Source organism: Blennius ocellaris (assembly GCF_963422515.1).
Source record: "Blennius ocellaris genome assembly, chromosome: 19".
In the NCBI taxonomy this organism is placed as follows: Eukaryota; Metazoa; Chordata; class Actinopteri; order Blenniiformes; family Blenniidae; genus Blennius; species Blennius ocellaris.
In genome coordinates, this window is record NC_137668.1 from 17,190,224 (window position 1) to 17,204,527 (window position 14,304).

Below are 14,304 nucleotides of genomic sequence, written 5' to 3' on the forward strand. Positions count from 1 at the left end.
ACGCAACGCACACAATTCAGTGGTTTTCCGGTTGCGTGATGACGTAAAAGCCTGTACGTTTGTTTTATTAGAAACTTTACTTGAAGGCCTTTATCTAATGTTTATCATCTTCCATCTCTGTGTGATAAAGTAAATAGATGCTTAAAACAAATCAGGAAAGTAAAATTTTAATTAACGAGCCTTTAAAGAATTCATATCTTTCCTGAATGCAGTCACAAGTCGCTTAATACAACAGGTTTATGTTTCAGCTATCACAATGCACAAAAGTGCACAAATCACGTTCACTTTTTTGCTGAAGAAGTGAGATAGACTCATCCAACGGAGGGGATTTTATTTTGGGGACTCTCTCCTTCCTTTCTTAATAAATATTGTCCATTAATGTGCATGTCATTCTTCTGTCCACTATTTTTGCAAATGATTTCCCATTCGATATTGAATTGTCCTTCCGTCCATCTTCAATAACATTTTTTCCTGTTCAGAGTACACTAACGATTATTTTTAATCACAGAAAGCTCTATCTCTAAGCATCAGATTAAGTTCAGCTATTATCAGAATATTATAATCTTAAAGAATAATTTTTTTTCGGTTTTTATTCTTCCCCTTTTAAATTACCTCTTGTTATTTCTTATTTATTTATTTGCTATTTTACAACCTCTACATTTTGTCATGCCCAGTGCTGTCGACGTTTTAATAATGATAGATAGATAGATAGATAGATAGATAGATAGATAGATAGATAGATAGATAGATAGATAGATAGATAGATTTAGGTTTTACTAATAACAAATGTGTGTGCTCCACTTTGAAACCGAATGTTTCCTGAAAAATATTTGACTTCTTTTACTTGTCAAGAAGAAGGAATATGTATCTAAATTATAAGAAATGATATCCAAATACCGGTAAGTGCACGCGCACAAAGACAAAAACAACTATGCGCCACGTGATCGCACTGGTGACGTATACGGAAATGACAGCAGCCTCTCACATGTGAAAAAGTAAGACACAGTAACAGACAGAGGAATAAAACCAGTATCACAGCGTTTAGGTCAGTATTACGATGTAAATTGGCATGACGAATATTTGCTCCGACGTGTTATTTATTGTTGGGAGCATATATTTCTTTCTTCGGTTACCGCTACAGAATATTAGTTGTTACTCGACCATCTCGCATTGAAATATCACAGTGGTTGATAGAAAGATGTGAAAAGAGATTCCTCATGCATTAATTTCCTCTTCATTGTCTGTGTTTTTCGTGTCTGTTTTCGCGCTTCTCTGAATAGCCTTTATTATTATTATTATTATTATACGCTCACACAGTGTTTATTGTCATACTAACATTTTAGATGCGAATCGAATGTGTTTGATAATTTGAGTGTTGCTTTATTATACCCAAAACAATAAACGGAATTTACAATATTAAACCTGAATTTAAAATCTTAAATTAAGTTTCATTTCTCTTAAGATGGGGACATGTTAATTGACTATAAAAAAAACATAAGAAAATGGTTCAAACCTCATTCCTTTTTATTTACTGATTGGTACATCGACAAGATATATAACTAGACATTTTATAGTGTTCAAACAATGTCACTCCATTTTGAAATTGAGTTATCAATGTCATCATTACTCACTCACAATTGTTCCTATTTGAGTACATATCCATGAAGTTATAAGATTGAATCATACTATAATCAAAATGCGCAGAATAAATCAAGCTTTTGTTTTGTTTCTTACCCAACTGGTCTTTCCCAACTTCTTCTGCACATTTTCACCACTTTGCTCATCTCCAAATTAACTCAAAGTTGTTTACTCTTTTTTTTTAAAGGCTGGAGTTGTGTCAAAAACTGAAGACATGTTGATTTTTCCAAAGATTTCATTGAAGCCTGAAGTGACTGAATATCTTAAGAGTGTTTTCATGAACAAGGAGGTAACGAAATGATGTCTTATAGATAATCAGAAATTATTTCGCCTAAAGTTTGGTTTCCTAACACTCCGTTGTGTTCAGGTTCTTGCAGCCGCGGGTCCTCAAGATGCTGAATGTCGCTTCCAGAAGCTGCTCACGTGTCTCTCTCATCCACCGTCATACACTTGTGTGCGGGCCAGCACTCATCTGGCTCCCTTGGAAGAAATCCACGACAAGCTGGGAGAGGAGCTGAAAAGGGTGAGTCTGTATGTTGTAAGTTTGACTGTGGATGTGCTCAGCAGACTCGGAATGATCTCTCGGCATGTTGTTATTGTTGAAGCAGCAGATGTCCAGCTCCTCAGACAACCACATTCAGATTCTTCCACACCCACAAGTGACAGATGTGCTGCTTCTTCCTGTCAACGGCCCCAGGTATGTGAGAAATGGTTGAGCCAAGTCAAAGAAAATATGCTGGCCTCACCACATATTTCTGGAGCCCACAAACCACATGGAAGTTCAGGAACTCCAGATACAACTGCAGTTATAATCACAGCAGTGAGACCGTTTGTCTGAGCGGAGGGTGTCGGTGTTTCCTCCGGTGTTCTCAGGCCTGTGAAGCAGCTCAGCTCTGAGGTGGTGGTGGGCGCTCAGTGTGGGAACGCCGTACTGAGAGGAGCTCATGTCTTCGCCCAGGGAATAATCGCCAGCCCCAAGTGTAAGACTCACTTAAAAAAAAAAAAATGGGGGTTTCCATTCCCATATGAGTGTATGTGATCTGTCTGTATAGAAAATGGTATCCAGGCTCTCTCCTCTGTTGAGACATGAAGATCAGTTTGCCTGACTTGACTTCATGTTTTCATCCTGAGCTGTGTTCTTTTTCTCAGACATGAAGGTAGGGGATATGGTGTCTGTCTTCTCTGACCTCGATGGCAACTGCACTCGCGGGGCCACGACTTTCCAGGGCAAGAAGGTGTTTGTGGGAAACGGAGTTGCAGAAATGGACAGATCCAGCATTTTCTGTAACAGTGAACCTGCCAGGTGAATGCACTTTGTGCCCCTGTTGCTTTCATGGCTCTTTATGTTTTCAAAAAAATCTGAGCTTTCTCCCAAAGAGTCTCACACTGACTCTGCTTTTAGAGGTGTAGGTATTCGGATGGTGGAGCCTCTTTACCAGAGTCCCTCTTTTGATGGTGTTCTGCCCAGCCTGACCTTCCTTCAGGTATTTCTATTGATTACACACTTATAACATCATGTAAAGGTTATTCTTAATCACTGTCTTTCAATTAAGTCGTCATACTGCGGTTTTTGTAAAATGAGCTTCTTTGGTCCAGTCAAATGGACACGCACACATAACCACTAGATACTGAAAGTTAAAGTGAGTATAGAAAATGAAAGCGATTCAAGGTATCGAATGGCTCACATGAGAAGTCACATAAAATCTACAATAAATATGAGCAGGCATAATTGAGTATGTTGGAAAAACACTTGCGTTGCACAAGAGATAGATGGAATTGAATTGAAAATTAATGGTTATCTTCATAATTTAATGGCACCTCTTTCATTCATAACCTGAGGTCACAGATAGGGTTTTGCATGTAGACTTTGAGAAAGTACAGTATTTCACTGAAACTACAGATTCCTGAATGTTTTTGCTCCGTTCAGTTGGATCTTGTGATCCACATGTTTGATTTGGTCCAAGTTTTACAGTCGGTGTCCTTTCCCAACCAAACCTGCGCTGTTGGAGGTTAAGACACTTTGTTGATTTATTTGATTACTGTTATTTCTTTTTTTCAATCAAACACTGGAAATATTCTGCCGCAACCATCAAAAGGATAGCATAGCAGTTGTGTCGCATGGATACAACTGAAGCGGCTCAACTGGTAGAACGAGTCGTTCTTAAATCACAATGTTGCTTTGATAGAAATTGGAATTCCTTCAACAGCAGCTGTCCCCGTAAATGTGTACGTGAATGAGACGGCGTAAAGCACTTTGATTACACTGAACCAGAGAAACTTACCTTACCACACTGATTTTCATGAATATCATACTTTGTCAGTGCCAGCAGGCAGTCAAGAACAATACCTAATATTAGCCTGTAATGGATTCAACTGTTTTTAAAACCTTTTTATCTTTTAAGCCCTTGTCTTGGATGTGTTTGTACAGCTTGTCATGTTGAAGTGCGCCCCCCCCCCCCCCCCCCTTTTGTGTAGCAATGACGTACCTTCACATTGTCGCACAGCCAGCTTTATTGGGTAGGTGTGCGTACAGAGACAATAAATCTCAGCTATATAGACCTTTTAAGATCATAAATGTGTCTTCTAAGTGTCAAACAAAGATGGAAACAATTTCAATATTGTTGCTTGAAGCTTAGAGGCAGCCTAAAATGTCTTGTTTTTTCCCAAATCACAAATAATAACAGTTATTATAGAGAATACAAAAAACTGAAATAATGAAAAAGGTGATTAGTACTGTTTAGAATTATTTTTTTAATTAACTTTTGGGTCTTTTAAGAGACATTTTTTCCCACGTTTGAGGCATGCAGAATTAAAAAAAAAAAAAAAAAATTTGTGCCTCTGTTGTGCAGAATCTACCATCTGTGGTGGTGGGTCACGTCCTTGGCCCTCGTCCTGGAGAGCGAATCCTGGACATGTGTGCTGCACCTGGAGGAAAAACCTGCCACATCGCCGCTCTCATGGGGGATCAGGTACCCTAAACTCTTGCAGACCCACGGTTACATTTCAGGATTTTATGTTTTTATCTCTAAATCAATGTGTATTCACATGTTTTGAGGTGTGTATTGTTTTGTCTTTTTCAGCTTTATGCAGTGTTAAAAAAAATCTTGTTTTAGTTCAGTGTGGCCTTTATTTCACTTGTTTAAAGTCACTGGCTTGATTGGAAAGTAGTGTCAGTGGCTGTTTAAGTGTCCCGTTTCTGACTTTGTCTTTCTGTTCCTCCTCACAGGGGGAGGTGGTGGCTTTGGAGAAGAGTCGAAATAAGATCGAGCGCATTTGTCGAAATGCACACATGTTGAATTTGCGGAGCATCAAAACATTTTGCTTTGACAGCACTCAGGCTGTGAGCAGTGACCCTGCTCAGTTGACTGAAGGTGAACCTTTGTCTTTCTGCCTCCTGCTTGTGATTCAATGCTGTAAATCTGGCTGTCTTTTTCCTAGTCCCATAATTAAAGTGTTACGTGCTTCCTTCCAGGCCCCCCATTTCCTCCTGAGAGCTTCGACCGGGTGTTGCTGGACGCTCCTTGCAGCGGCCTCGGACAGAGACCCAACATGGCCTTCAGCTTCAGCCTGAAGGAGCTCCGCTCCTACCAGCCGCTGCAGCGCAAATTGTTTCATGCGGTATGTTTACTTTTTGTGTTTCTCACCACCCTTCACTCTGTGTCTTCTGCTGCTGTCAGTTGACAGTAACTCATGTTGACCCCTAGGTGGCAACATTATAAATACTTTACCCTAGCCTGCAGTGCAAGTGGATCATGTTGGAATGTTGCTGTATGAGATAGTTCATACTTTAAGTCAGCATCTGACAACTATTTGTTATATAAAGGTGATGAGGCGCCACAATCTCCTAAACACTGACTGAGATCACTGTATACCTGTGTGCGTGATAATTCATGAGAATGCCTGTACGTCTAAATGCTCTCAAAGTCCTCTGCAAATACAAATCTGATTGAGTGGCATTAAGTGAAATACAGACATCCACCATAAATTATTTGCATGAAAGTTACAACTTCTTTTTTTTTTTAAACAAGTTATTGAGGCAAACAACAGGATTTTAAAACCCTGACAGATATACTGATATTGATAAAATGTGTCTTTGAAGGAGCGACATGCTCAGCTGTGAAAGAAAAAAAGTGTGTGTGTGTGTGTGTGTGTCGGGGGGGTTAACATAACCCGAACCCTAACATGCTCAGTATTCCCCATGCACATAAAATACTTGAGTTGAGGCTGTCGGATGAGGTCCAGCACAGAGGACATCATTTACTGTGCTGACACGTAGTTCTCCATCAGTGTCTGTCAGAGTCTCTTCAAGGTTATTCAGCGCGCGGGCTGGAGACAGACGGCTTTCTGAAGGATATATGTGCAAGTGCTTGTATGCGACACACGCTGGCAGGCTTTGAATTATGTGACGAGTGAGAGTTAAACCTGTGATGACTGGTGTTGTCCACTAGGGGGCAGTACACACAACAATAAGGACGTACTTTATTGCAAGATGAGCTGCAGAAATGTCATCCTCACGACTTGAGTTTTACAGGATAGGAGACATCAATGTCAAAGACTTACTGATTGTTTTGGGGTGCTTCGTCACTGAACAACAGACACAGACAACAACAGGGGATCTAATTGTATGTATTTAATAGTTTCGGCTTTAGATAGATCTTGATTTGAGAACACACTTTTTCCCCCCAAAATTGGTGTTCTTTGGTTTCTAAAACTCTTGACGGGACAGACAATGATTAAACTGGTAATAGCTGCAGTGAAATCATGTTGAGGGCAGTGCTGTTAATTCTTTTCCTGCACTTTCAGTCCTGGGTCGGCCATTTTTGTGTTTTTTATCGTAATGTGAGTTCTGCTTTCACAGTAGCGCAGAGTGTTTATGGATTTGCTCACTGTGACCACCTGGTAGCTGACATAAAGCCTCTTTAATTCCCGTGATAAATATTTACTTGAACCATCCGACACATAAAAAAATACAGAGATATTCAGAATTTAAATTATGTTGACGCTTTTTTGCCAAATCTTGATAGAAAAAAAAGGCACCCTGGGAAAAAGACCCCCCCCCCAACCATATCTTGTGTCCAACTGCTGCATCAGGCCCCCCCACTGAGAACAAATATTCTAAAATAGCGATTGAAGTCCAGCTGGGATGCTCTTGGTGTCTTGGTGCAGGCCGTGCGGTTGTTGAAGAAAGGAGGCGTGTTGGTTTACAGCACCTGCACCATAACGCTGGCCGAGAACGAGGAGCAGGTCGCCTGGGCCCTCCACACCTTCCCCTGCCTCACGCTTCAGCCACAGGTAAAGCCCATCCACAAACGCATCCAGAGACTCCAGAGAAGCGCCTCTGACTCTCGCTCTCCCCCATGGCAGGAGCCTCACCTCGGGGCTGAGGGCATGCTGGGAGCCGGCCTGTCACCCGAGCAGCTGCGCCTCCTCCAGAGGTTCAGTCCCGAGCTGAGCTGGGACCAGACGGCAGACACCGGCATGGACCCCCGCAGAGCCGACTGCGACACCATCGGCTTCTTCATCGCCAAGTTCCTGAAAAAGTGATCACTGGCACGTTTTCTCGCCGAGCCCCCGTCACACGACACGGGAACAACCGTGTTTATACTACGACACTGTGTGAGCGCTGACGGGCCGGTGTTGACAAAGAGCTCACTGCGCTGTTTACAGCATCTGCCTCCTAACAGCTGCTCTCTAAAACTACGGGCCATATAGGGATAAGCTTTATAAACACTGAGGGCAGGGGAGAGAAGGAGGAGGAGGAGCGAGGAAGGGAGAGAGAGAGAGGAGGCACGTGGGGATGAAGACTGAATGAGTGCTGGCGAATGCAGCAGTGCTCGTGTCGCCATAACAACAGTGACGACACAGCTGCTATGGCGACCGTGGATTCGCTGGACGAGGGAGCACGGATCAGGAAGTAGTGTGCAGAAAGAGGTCATAGGAGGTATTAACAATTTAGTGTGAGTCTTTGGTCGGGCTGGAGTCAACCGGGACGTCTAATTAGCGCCGGCGACGTCTGCGATCAGTACGTTAATTATTCTCCCAACTTCAACAAGGTTGAAAACAAGTTTTGTTCTGTGATTGTTTTGGGATATGTATAAGGCAGCAAATAAATATTTAATAAAAGCTTTTCAACACTGCTTAATGCAGTTTAGCAGATGTGAGTACAAGTCATTCTATTCATACATATAATGAAACCTCAGATTGTGTCATCCACAGCACAAAGTGATGAGTAAAATGGTTTGTTTGGCCTAACAATGTATCCAAAATCCCAACATAAAAAAAAAATACAACTGAGAAATTACAAATTTTACCCCTGGAATTACTTCACACATCAAGTATTTCAGTCTATGTAAGAAATCCAAGTTTTACTGTGTTCATGGGTCCATTGTTTCCTCACTGACAAATGTGTTGCAGCTTGAACAAATTTAATATCACGAAACATAGAATTCGAATTACAATTCAATGAGTGACTTTATTAAGAGGTAAGATGAGTTACCTAAACTTTAGCTAACGCTTATTTACCAGTCAGACATGTAATGCTTCAACAAGTTTAATAATCATCCAACTAAATATACTCGGCTCTAATTTCACAATATCCTTCGACTCATTTTAGGTTTGGAGTAAAATTATTTGCATGCTTCATAACTAAAGATGGATTAAAGCATATTTAAAATACATAGTATTAGACAGGAAAATCTGCACAAAGCAATCAAAACTATTGACCGTTTGCCTCTGTGAGGTGATCATTGTGTTCTATTTGTACTATAAATGTCCTTGTGTGTGCTGCTGTTGCTCAGTTGAACATTATTAAAACGCTCTTAGCTGAATATTGGACATTTGTCGATACAGTGAAATCACTTCAAACTACAAACTTGACGTTAAACAGAGTTAACTGATGATTTATGTTAGTCTCAACAGATCACGTTAGTAAATATGTAGAATTAACAGTGGCTGCATGTCTTGATAGAATTCTGGACTTAGTGTTTTGTTTATTATGGGTTTTTGATTATAGCTGCAGCAGTTTAATTTGTGATCTGAAAATGTTGACAAGTTTTCCCAAACATAATTAAAATCTTCCATATGAGTGATCTCGATACTACATGGCGAGTGTTAAAAACAATTTGCTACATGTCACAATGCTGCCTAAAAACATGGACATTAATGGTATCTTCACTTATTTGGTCTGTGCAGACTGAACTGTGAGTTCCCATTAAAGCTGCACGCCCAGTGTGATTTATAGATTTGTGCCTGCAGTGCACAAACATCTGGCCCGATCTGCTGTCACGCCGCATTTTTGAGGACCTTCACGATGACCTCAGCTCAATCCCTCTTCCTGGGAATACCATCAGACCGTCATCGGTCCAGGCGCACACGTATGTCCACGCTGCAATTCACCTCCATGGATCTATTGCTGCATGTGGGAGCTGATTAAAATGGCTGCTTGACTCGCTGCAGCACTCAAGATTAAAAAAAACAAAAAAATGTTTCTCCCTGTATTTTTATCTTCCCTTTTCTTCTCATCTGTTTTAGTGGCATTAAAATTCAGAGATCAAATCAGCTGCATTTCCGGGAGTGCTTGTTTGTCTATTTTGGAGGCAGGCAGCTGTGTGCAGCTATTTTCGCTGCATCCCCTCACGGTGTTGTCATTCATGTGGAGGTTGTCATGACAACGCGGGTAGGCAGTGCCGGTGAGTCTACCTCAATTTTTCAGTAGAGTTTGAGATGGACTATTTATAGACAGCACTTCCCTCCTTGGACTGTCTGGGTCTCCTCACAAAGCACACGTCAACATCTTCTCCCTTCACGCGTCAGTCCCGTGTTGCCAACTTTATTCTTCATATTTACGCATTATGTACATACACATGTACACCCATAGAAAATGTGTCGTGCCACCAATGTAGCATAGAAACGGAGGAGTTTTTATTCTTACAATTGTCAGGCAGAATTGTATAAGGTGGGGCTGTTTGTGTGTAAACGGGGCAGAGTGCACAGACTCAAACCAAAGTTTAGTATTTATGACTCACAGTAGTTTTGACTGTGGAGGATTCAGAGCAGTTAAGAGCTGAAACAGATCCTATGAACACATGGCAGAAAAAAAAATAAAAGCTAAACAAGAAAACTGTTCATATGGTAAACATTTTGAATGGTTTCCATTTGTTTTTCCAAATGCATCTTTTTAATTTTTTGTGAAGAACCCGCCAAATCAAGATCCTCTAAACAACGGTTAAAAGTGGGAGTCAAACAACACTGATTAGAAAAAAGGGATTGGACCCAAACGATGAACCATGACAGGAGTTTCCTTGACAGATGTACATTAAATCGCAGTGTCATATCAAATTGCTTTCACTTGAAACCAGCGTGAATCAGTAAAAGTGCAGAAAAAAGGGTGTACCAATGTTATAAAATGTTTCTGGACCCATACAAAGAACAGTACTGCATGTAAGAGAGGAAGTTACTGTTGAACTCGTTTGTCTTGTAAGGCAAGACTAAGGTGCGCCTCGAAAGAGGCATAAATATGTAAAAAAAAAAAAAACTAAAATCACGGACGTAGAATTAACCCGAAAAGAAACAAAGCAGTTAATGAGTAGAAAAGTAAAAGGGAGTTGACGGGCAGTTTGGGAAATACACGGATTAGAATCGAAGCACTCTCACACTGTGTATTTTTTCTTGAAAGTCTGAGCTCAGGTTAGCCCCAAAATGTCTTCATTTATTACTGTTTTTATCCAGATGAAGCTGCTTCCAACTGTGCCAGGTCCAATCGCAGCAATCCAGCCCCGTGGTTCTTCAGTCGATCTGTTCAGCTGACACTTCAAACACATAGAAAGCTATTGAAGCTTTACCTGTCGGTCCTTGAGAAGATATGACACACTTCATTTACTCCCATTGTTTTTATCCACATTGATCAATTCTGGCTATGTTTTTGACCTGTCCATGGTGTAACCTGCCTTCACTCTTACTTGGCTGCAATGAGCAAAGAAACTTAGAAAAACGATGATGCCATCAGTTATTTAACACATCACAGAAAAAGAGAGAGAGAGAGAAAAAAAGCAAAGATTCAACCTTGAAAGAAAATGTGCCTGTGTAATAGGATTTCTGTGAATGTGCCACTGTGGGGAAGAAGCCACATGCCTGAATGCGCACCAGAACAAACAGACAATGGAGCAAACGTAAAGCAGCAGCACATTCATTACCAATGGCGTTATTAAAGAGGAATGTTTGAAGTTGGCTCAGAGAACAGAAAAATAAATAATATCCTTTTACTATTAGACTTATGAGGAGTGAATTTCATTCCCTGTGCATTTTTACTTTTACTTGCCAGAAAATTTTATTTATTTTCAATAACTTTTATTCAAAGAGGTTTGTGTACTTTTATAAGTGACAAATCTGTGTATATGGAGCAAAAAAAAAGAAGCAAACTTGTCTGATTTGTGTTTTGTTGGTTTCAGATTAAAGAAAACAATGTCTATGGGATGTGTGATTACAAATCATTATCTAGTTCTAGTAAACCCATTTTAAAGTAGATGGGACAAGCTCTCGAAGATAATTCTAACACATATTGAGTGCCTTGAACTGGTCTTTGCTGCACAAAAGGGCATCTTAAAGAAAAACTGCACTTTACAACCAAAACTGAACATTTTCAGAGTTCCGGTGGGGGTGTTTGTTAGTTTCTGAAGTCAGCTGCATCACTTTGCAGCTCAGTGTACCTTATAAAGTGCAAGCTGGCCAATACGTGAATTTCCCAAACTGCCAAACTGTTCTGCAAATACAGCGATCAAGCTATGTTTTGTGGTCATCCCCTGCAGTCGTCCGTCACAGTAGTCTGAAGGAACAAATAATTCAAGTGGTAGCAAGCAATAAAAATCAATAATAACAATAATAATAATAGAAACAATAAAAATTATAATGCTAATCACAGAAAGCACAGCTCAGTACAGAAAAAAATTCTGCTTTTGTGTCATGCTTTATCAAACACAAGTTTAAAATATGCATATATTTTGAGAATATCCATGCATATCCACACATAAACAACGTCTATGCATAGATACACACATACATATATATATATATTTGTATCTATGTAATCAAAATCCCGCCATTGAAAAAGATGCAACAGCATTTACAAAGAAGTGTACATAAATAGGATGCTGTGGTTTCGGGGTGTAGCAGCACGATGGGAGAACAGAACGGAGGAAGTCCGGACACGCGTCTTGTGGGGGGTGGGGGTTGTTGGTTGGTCACTGGTGGATGTACGAGTCCCTGGCCCACTCTCCTGCCTCACCTCTCTTTTTGGGAGCCACCTCCCCCTCTCGGTCCCTCTCCCTGTCCCGGTCGTAGTAGTGGTGGTGGTGGTGGTGGTCGCGTGGCGGCCGGTGGTGGTGGTGCGAGCGCTGCTTGTTCCGTTCGTTGTGGTCCTGCTCGCGCTCCTTGGAGCGGTGGTGTCCCTGACCGTGGCCGGCCTCGTCCGCCCCGCCGCCGCTGCGGTGGTGGTGGTGGTGGTGATGGTGGTTGTGGTCCCGGTGGGGCAGTGGTTCGTAGCGCTGCTGCTGCTGGGGGTGCCCCTCCCCTACGTCCTCCTCCTCCTCCTCCTCCTCCTCCTCTTCCTCCTCCTCCTCCTCCTCCTCCTCCTCCTCCTCTTGGTGGAGGAGCTGAGTGCGCGGCTCGATATACGCCGAGTCCTTGCTCTCCCGACTCTCGGGGGTCTCCGAGTCCAATGTCTCCTGCCGGGAGAGACCCCGGGCTCTACTGCTGTGGTGGTGGCGGTGATGGTGGTGGTTGTGGTGCTCAGTCCTGGTGGAAGACGACCGGTGGTGGATGTGCTGCGCTCTCCTGGAAGACTCTGTTCTGAGGGGTCTCTCCTCCTCGTTTCCCTCCCCCTCGATGTCCACGTCAGCGTCGGCCTGGTCCAGGCTCTGGTGGTGGTGGTGGTGATGGTGGTGGTGATGGTGCTGGTAGTCCTCTTTGGAGCCCTTCCTCTCCACTAACGCCTTCTCTCCTTTCTGCTCTGTACTGTTGCCCTGCGACCAGTGACACACAGTCAGTATGATGGCACAAACACAGAGAGGCACCACTGCAAACACACAAGCGATTTGTTTCCATTGCACATCAAACACATTCACCTAAAATTCACACCAAGCACGAAATGTCACTCTTAAACTCACACTATCATCAAATCCATGGATCCCTACTCTTGATCCCGGAGGTGAAAACAAAGTCAAGGTGCACTCTTTCAACCTTCCACTTACCACACTATCAAATACATGTCACATGTCATGTTCACTCCTGCTCCTCATCAATATCAGCGTTTTCCACAATCCAAGCCTTACATTCCCCATCGTGACGGTTGTGGATGGAGAGATGGTGAAGGGAAGGGGTTATCGAGCGATTTACAAACTACTCATATCAGTGCAGGTAGTTCAAAGAAAACACATCAACAAAAAAGACACATCAGGCCACAAGGCTGGGTCTCAAGTTTGAATGAATGAAAGTGTCTGCACTGTTTAAATCTTTTCTTTGATTTCCCTCTTCTACACACTGCAGGATTTTTTTTTTTTTTTTTGCGTAGATTGATAACTATTTGCCTATCCACTACAGCTACTTAATTAGTCAATCAACAGAAATATGAATTGGCATCTATTGATTTAACCAACTTAGAAGACATATATTAGCAATAAGTGCAAAAATCTTGGATAATAACAACTATGGCAGATGCATGAGTAAGTTGAGACTTTAAGCATAGACATAATCCATATAACTTTTTTAAGTGTACTTGATGGTTTTCCTTTGTCATTTCCTGCCTGGTAATGAGGCCCTGAAGCTGCTGGGCTCTGTACCTGCATGCCGGAGACCGGGACGGGGCTGGAGGGCAGGGCGGCTGTGGGCAGCTTCGTTAGCACGGGGTTCGGGGGGTTGCAGCTGGTGGGGTGAGTGCTTTTCCAGTAGGCCTCCAGGTAATCGGCCATATGCTCACATGCATCCTCCAGCTGGTTCTCGTCGAGGATGATGTCAAACATCTCCTGAGGAAGGCGGAGACGGAAGCAGACCGAGTTACAGGAAATGAAACAAGACAGGGTCAAGAGGAACAGACGGTGCTCAGGTGGAGTTTCACAAAAAGAGCCTTTCCTGCTTTTCAGAAACCTTCTAGCATTTAAATTGTGATCTGTCTGTAAATAAGTAATATGAAATACATTACAATAGATAAGAATGATAAGACTGATTTGTAATATAGACAAAATGTCAATGCTGTGTCCTCAATTAAAAACTAAATAGCATTAGCTGTTAATTCAGAGGAAATCCTGAGTGATAATTCCCTGAGGATATCGCCTGCAATTTAAACTAAATTAAGCCTTCGCTTTCACAAGCCTGGAGAGCTCGCTTCATTTTCTAAAATAATAACCAAGCAGATTAGAGGAGAACGGAAATAGAACTGGCAGGCTCTAAAACGTATTCAAAAAAAAGAAAAAAAAGGAGGAACTTCAGATCTGCAGAAGACTATAAACTCATCGCCAAAAAAGACAAAGCTGCAGGATTGAAGTCGGCGGTATGTTTTGGGAGACTCACGGGAGGACACTGAGCCAGCTTGTCGGCAGCCACCATCTGGACATTGAGGTGTTTGGCCTGAGACTTTCCTCGAGACTTGATGAGCCGCTGCAGCACCTGAAGGCGGAG

At 42.1% G+C, this 14,304-nt stretch overlaps 2 protein-coding genes across 5 annotated transcripts in view; one reads left to right on the forward strand and one right to left on the reverse strand.

Moving 5' to 3' along the window:
- Positions 1-995: 995 nt before the first annotated feature.
- On the forward strand, positions 996-7,704 carry nsun6 (NOP2/Sun RNA methyltransferase 6). 2 transcript variants are annotated; one of them, XM_080514643.1, is made up of 12 exons: positions 996-1,045; positions 1,826-1,927; positions 2,006-2,161; positions 2,247-2,335; positions 2,512-2,618; positions 2,788-2,941; positions 3,041-3,122; positions 4,488-4,607; positions 4,865-5,009; positions 5,111-5,256; positions 6,805-6,930; positions 7,003-7,704. In XM_080514643.1, exons 2-12 carry the CDS (start codon positions 1,853-1,855, stop codon positions 7,180-7,182), a joined length of 1,380 nt encoding a protein of 459 aa, XP_080370769.1. In that variant the 5' UTR covers positions 996-1,045; positions 1,826-1,852; the 3' UTR covers positions 7,183-7,704. The 2 variants fall into 2 exon arrangements, with proteins under 2 accessions (XP_080370769.1, XP_080370768.1); XM_080514642.1 differs by having other exon boundaries at positions 6,805-7,704.
- Positions 7,705-9,465: 1,761 nt separating this feature from the next.
- cacnb2a (calcium channel, voltage-dependent, beta 2a) overlaps positions 9,466-14,304 on the reverse strand; it is a 41,630-nt gene continuing 36,791 nt past the window's right edge. For all 3 annotated transcript variants that reach the window (XM_080515286.1, XM_080515287.1, XM_080515285.1), the window contains exons 11-13: positions 14,197-14,292; positions 13,470-13,652; positions 9,466-12,653 (exon numbers count right to left, since the gene is read on the reverse strand). In XM_080515286.1, coding sequence (XP_080371412.1) covers positions 11,874-12,653; positions 13,470-13,652; positions 14,197-14,292 — 1,059 coding nt within the window. In that variant the 3' untranslated portion in view covers positions 9,466-11,873. The remainder of the gene's footprint in view (positions 12,654-13,469; positions 13,653-14,196; positions 14,293-14,304) is intronic.

Excerpts from the sequence above, each read along its gene's own strand:
- nsun6 (XM_080514642.1), top strand. The coding sequence starts at position 1,853 with ATGTTGATTTTTCCAAAGATTTCATTGAAGCCTGAAGTGACTGAATAT. Across the intron at positions 3,123-4,487 it reads CCAGCCTGACCTTCCTTCAG|AATCTACCATCTGTGGTGGT; the intron begins GTATTTCTATTG and ends TCTGTTGTGCAG. Across the intron at positions 5,257-6,804 it reads AGCGCAAATTGTTTCATGCG|GCCGTGCGGTTGTTGAAGAA; the intron begins GTATGTTTACTT and ends GTCTTGGTGCAG.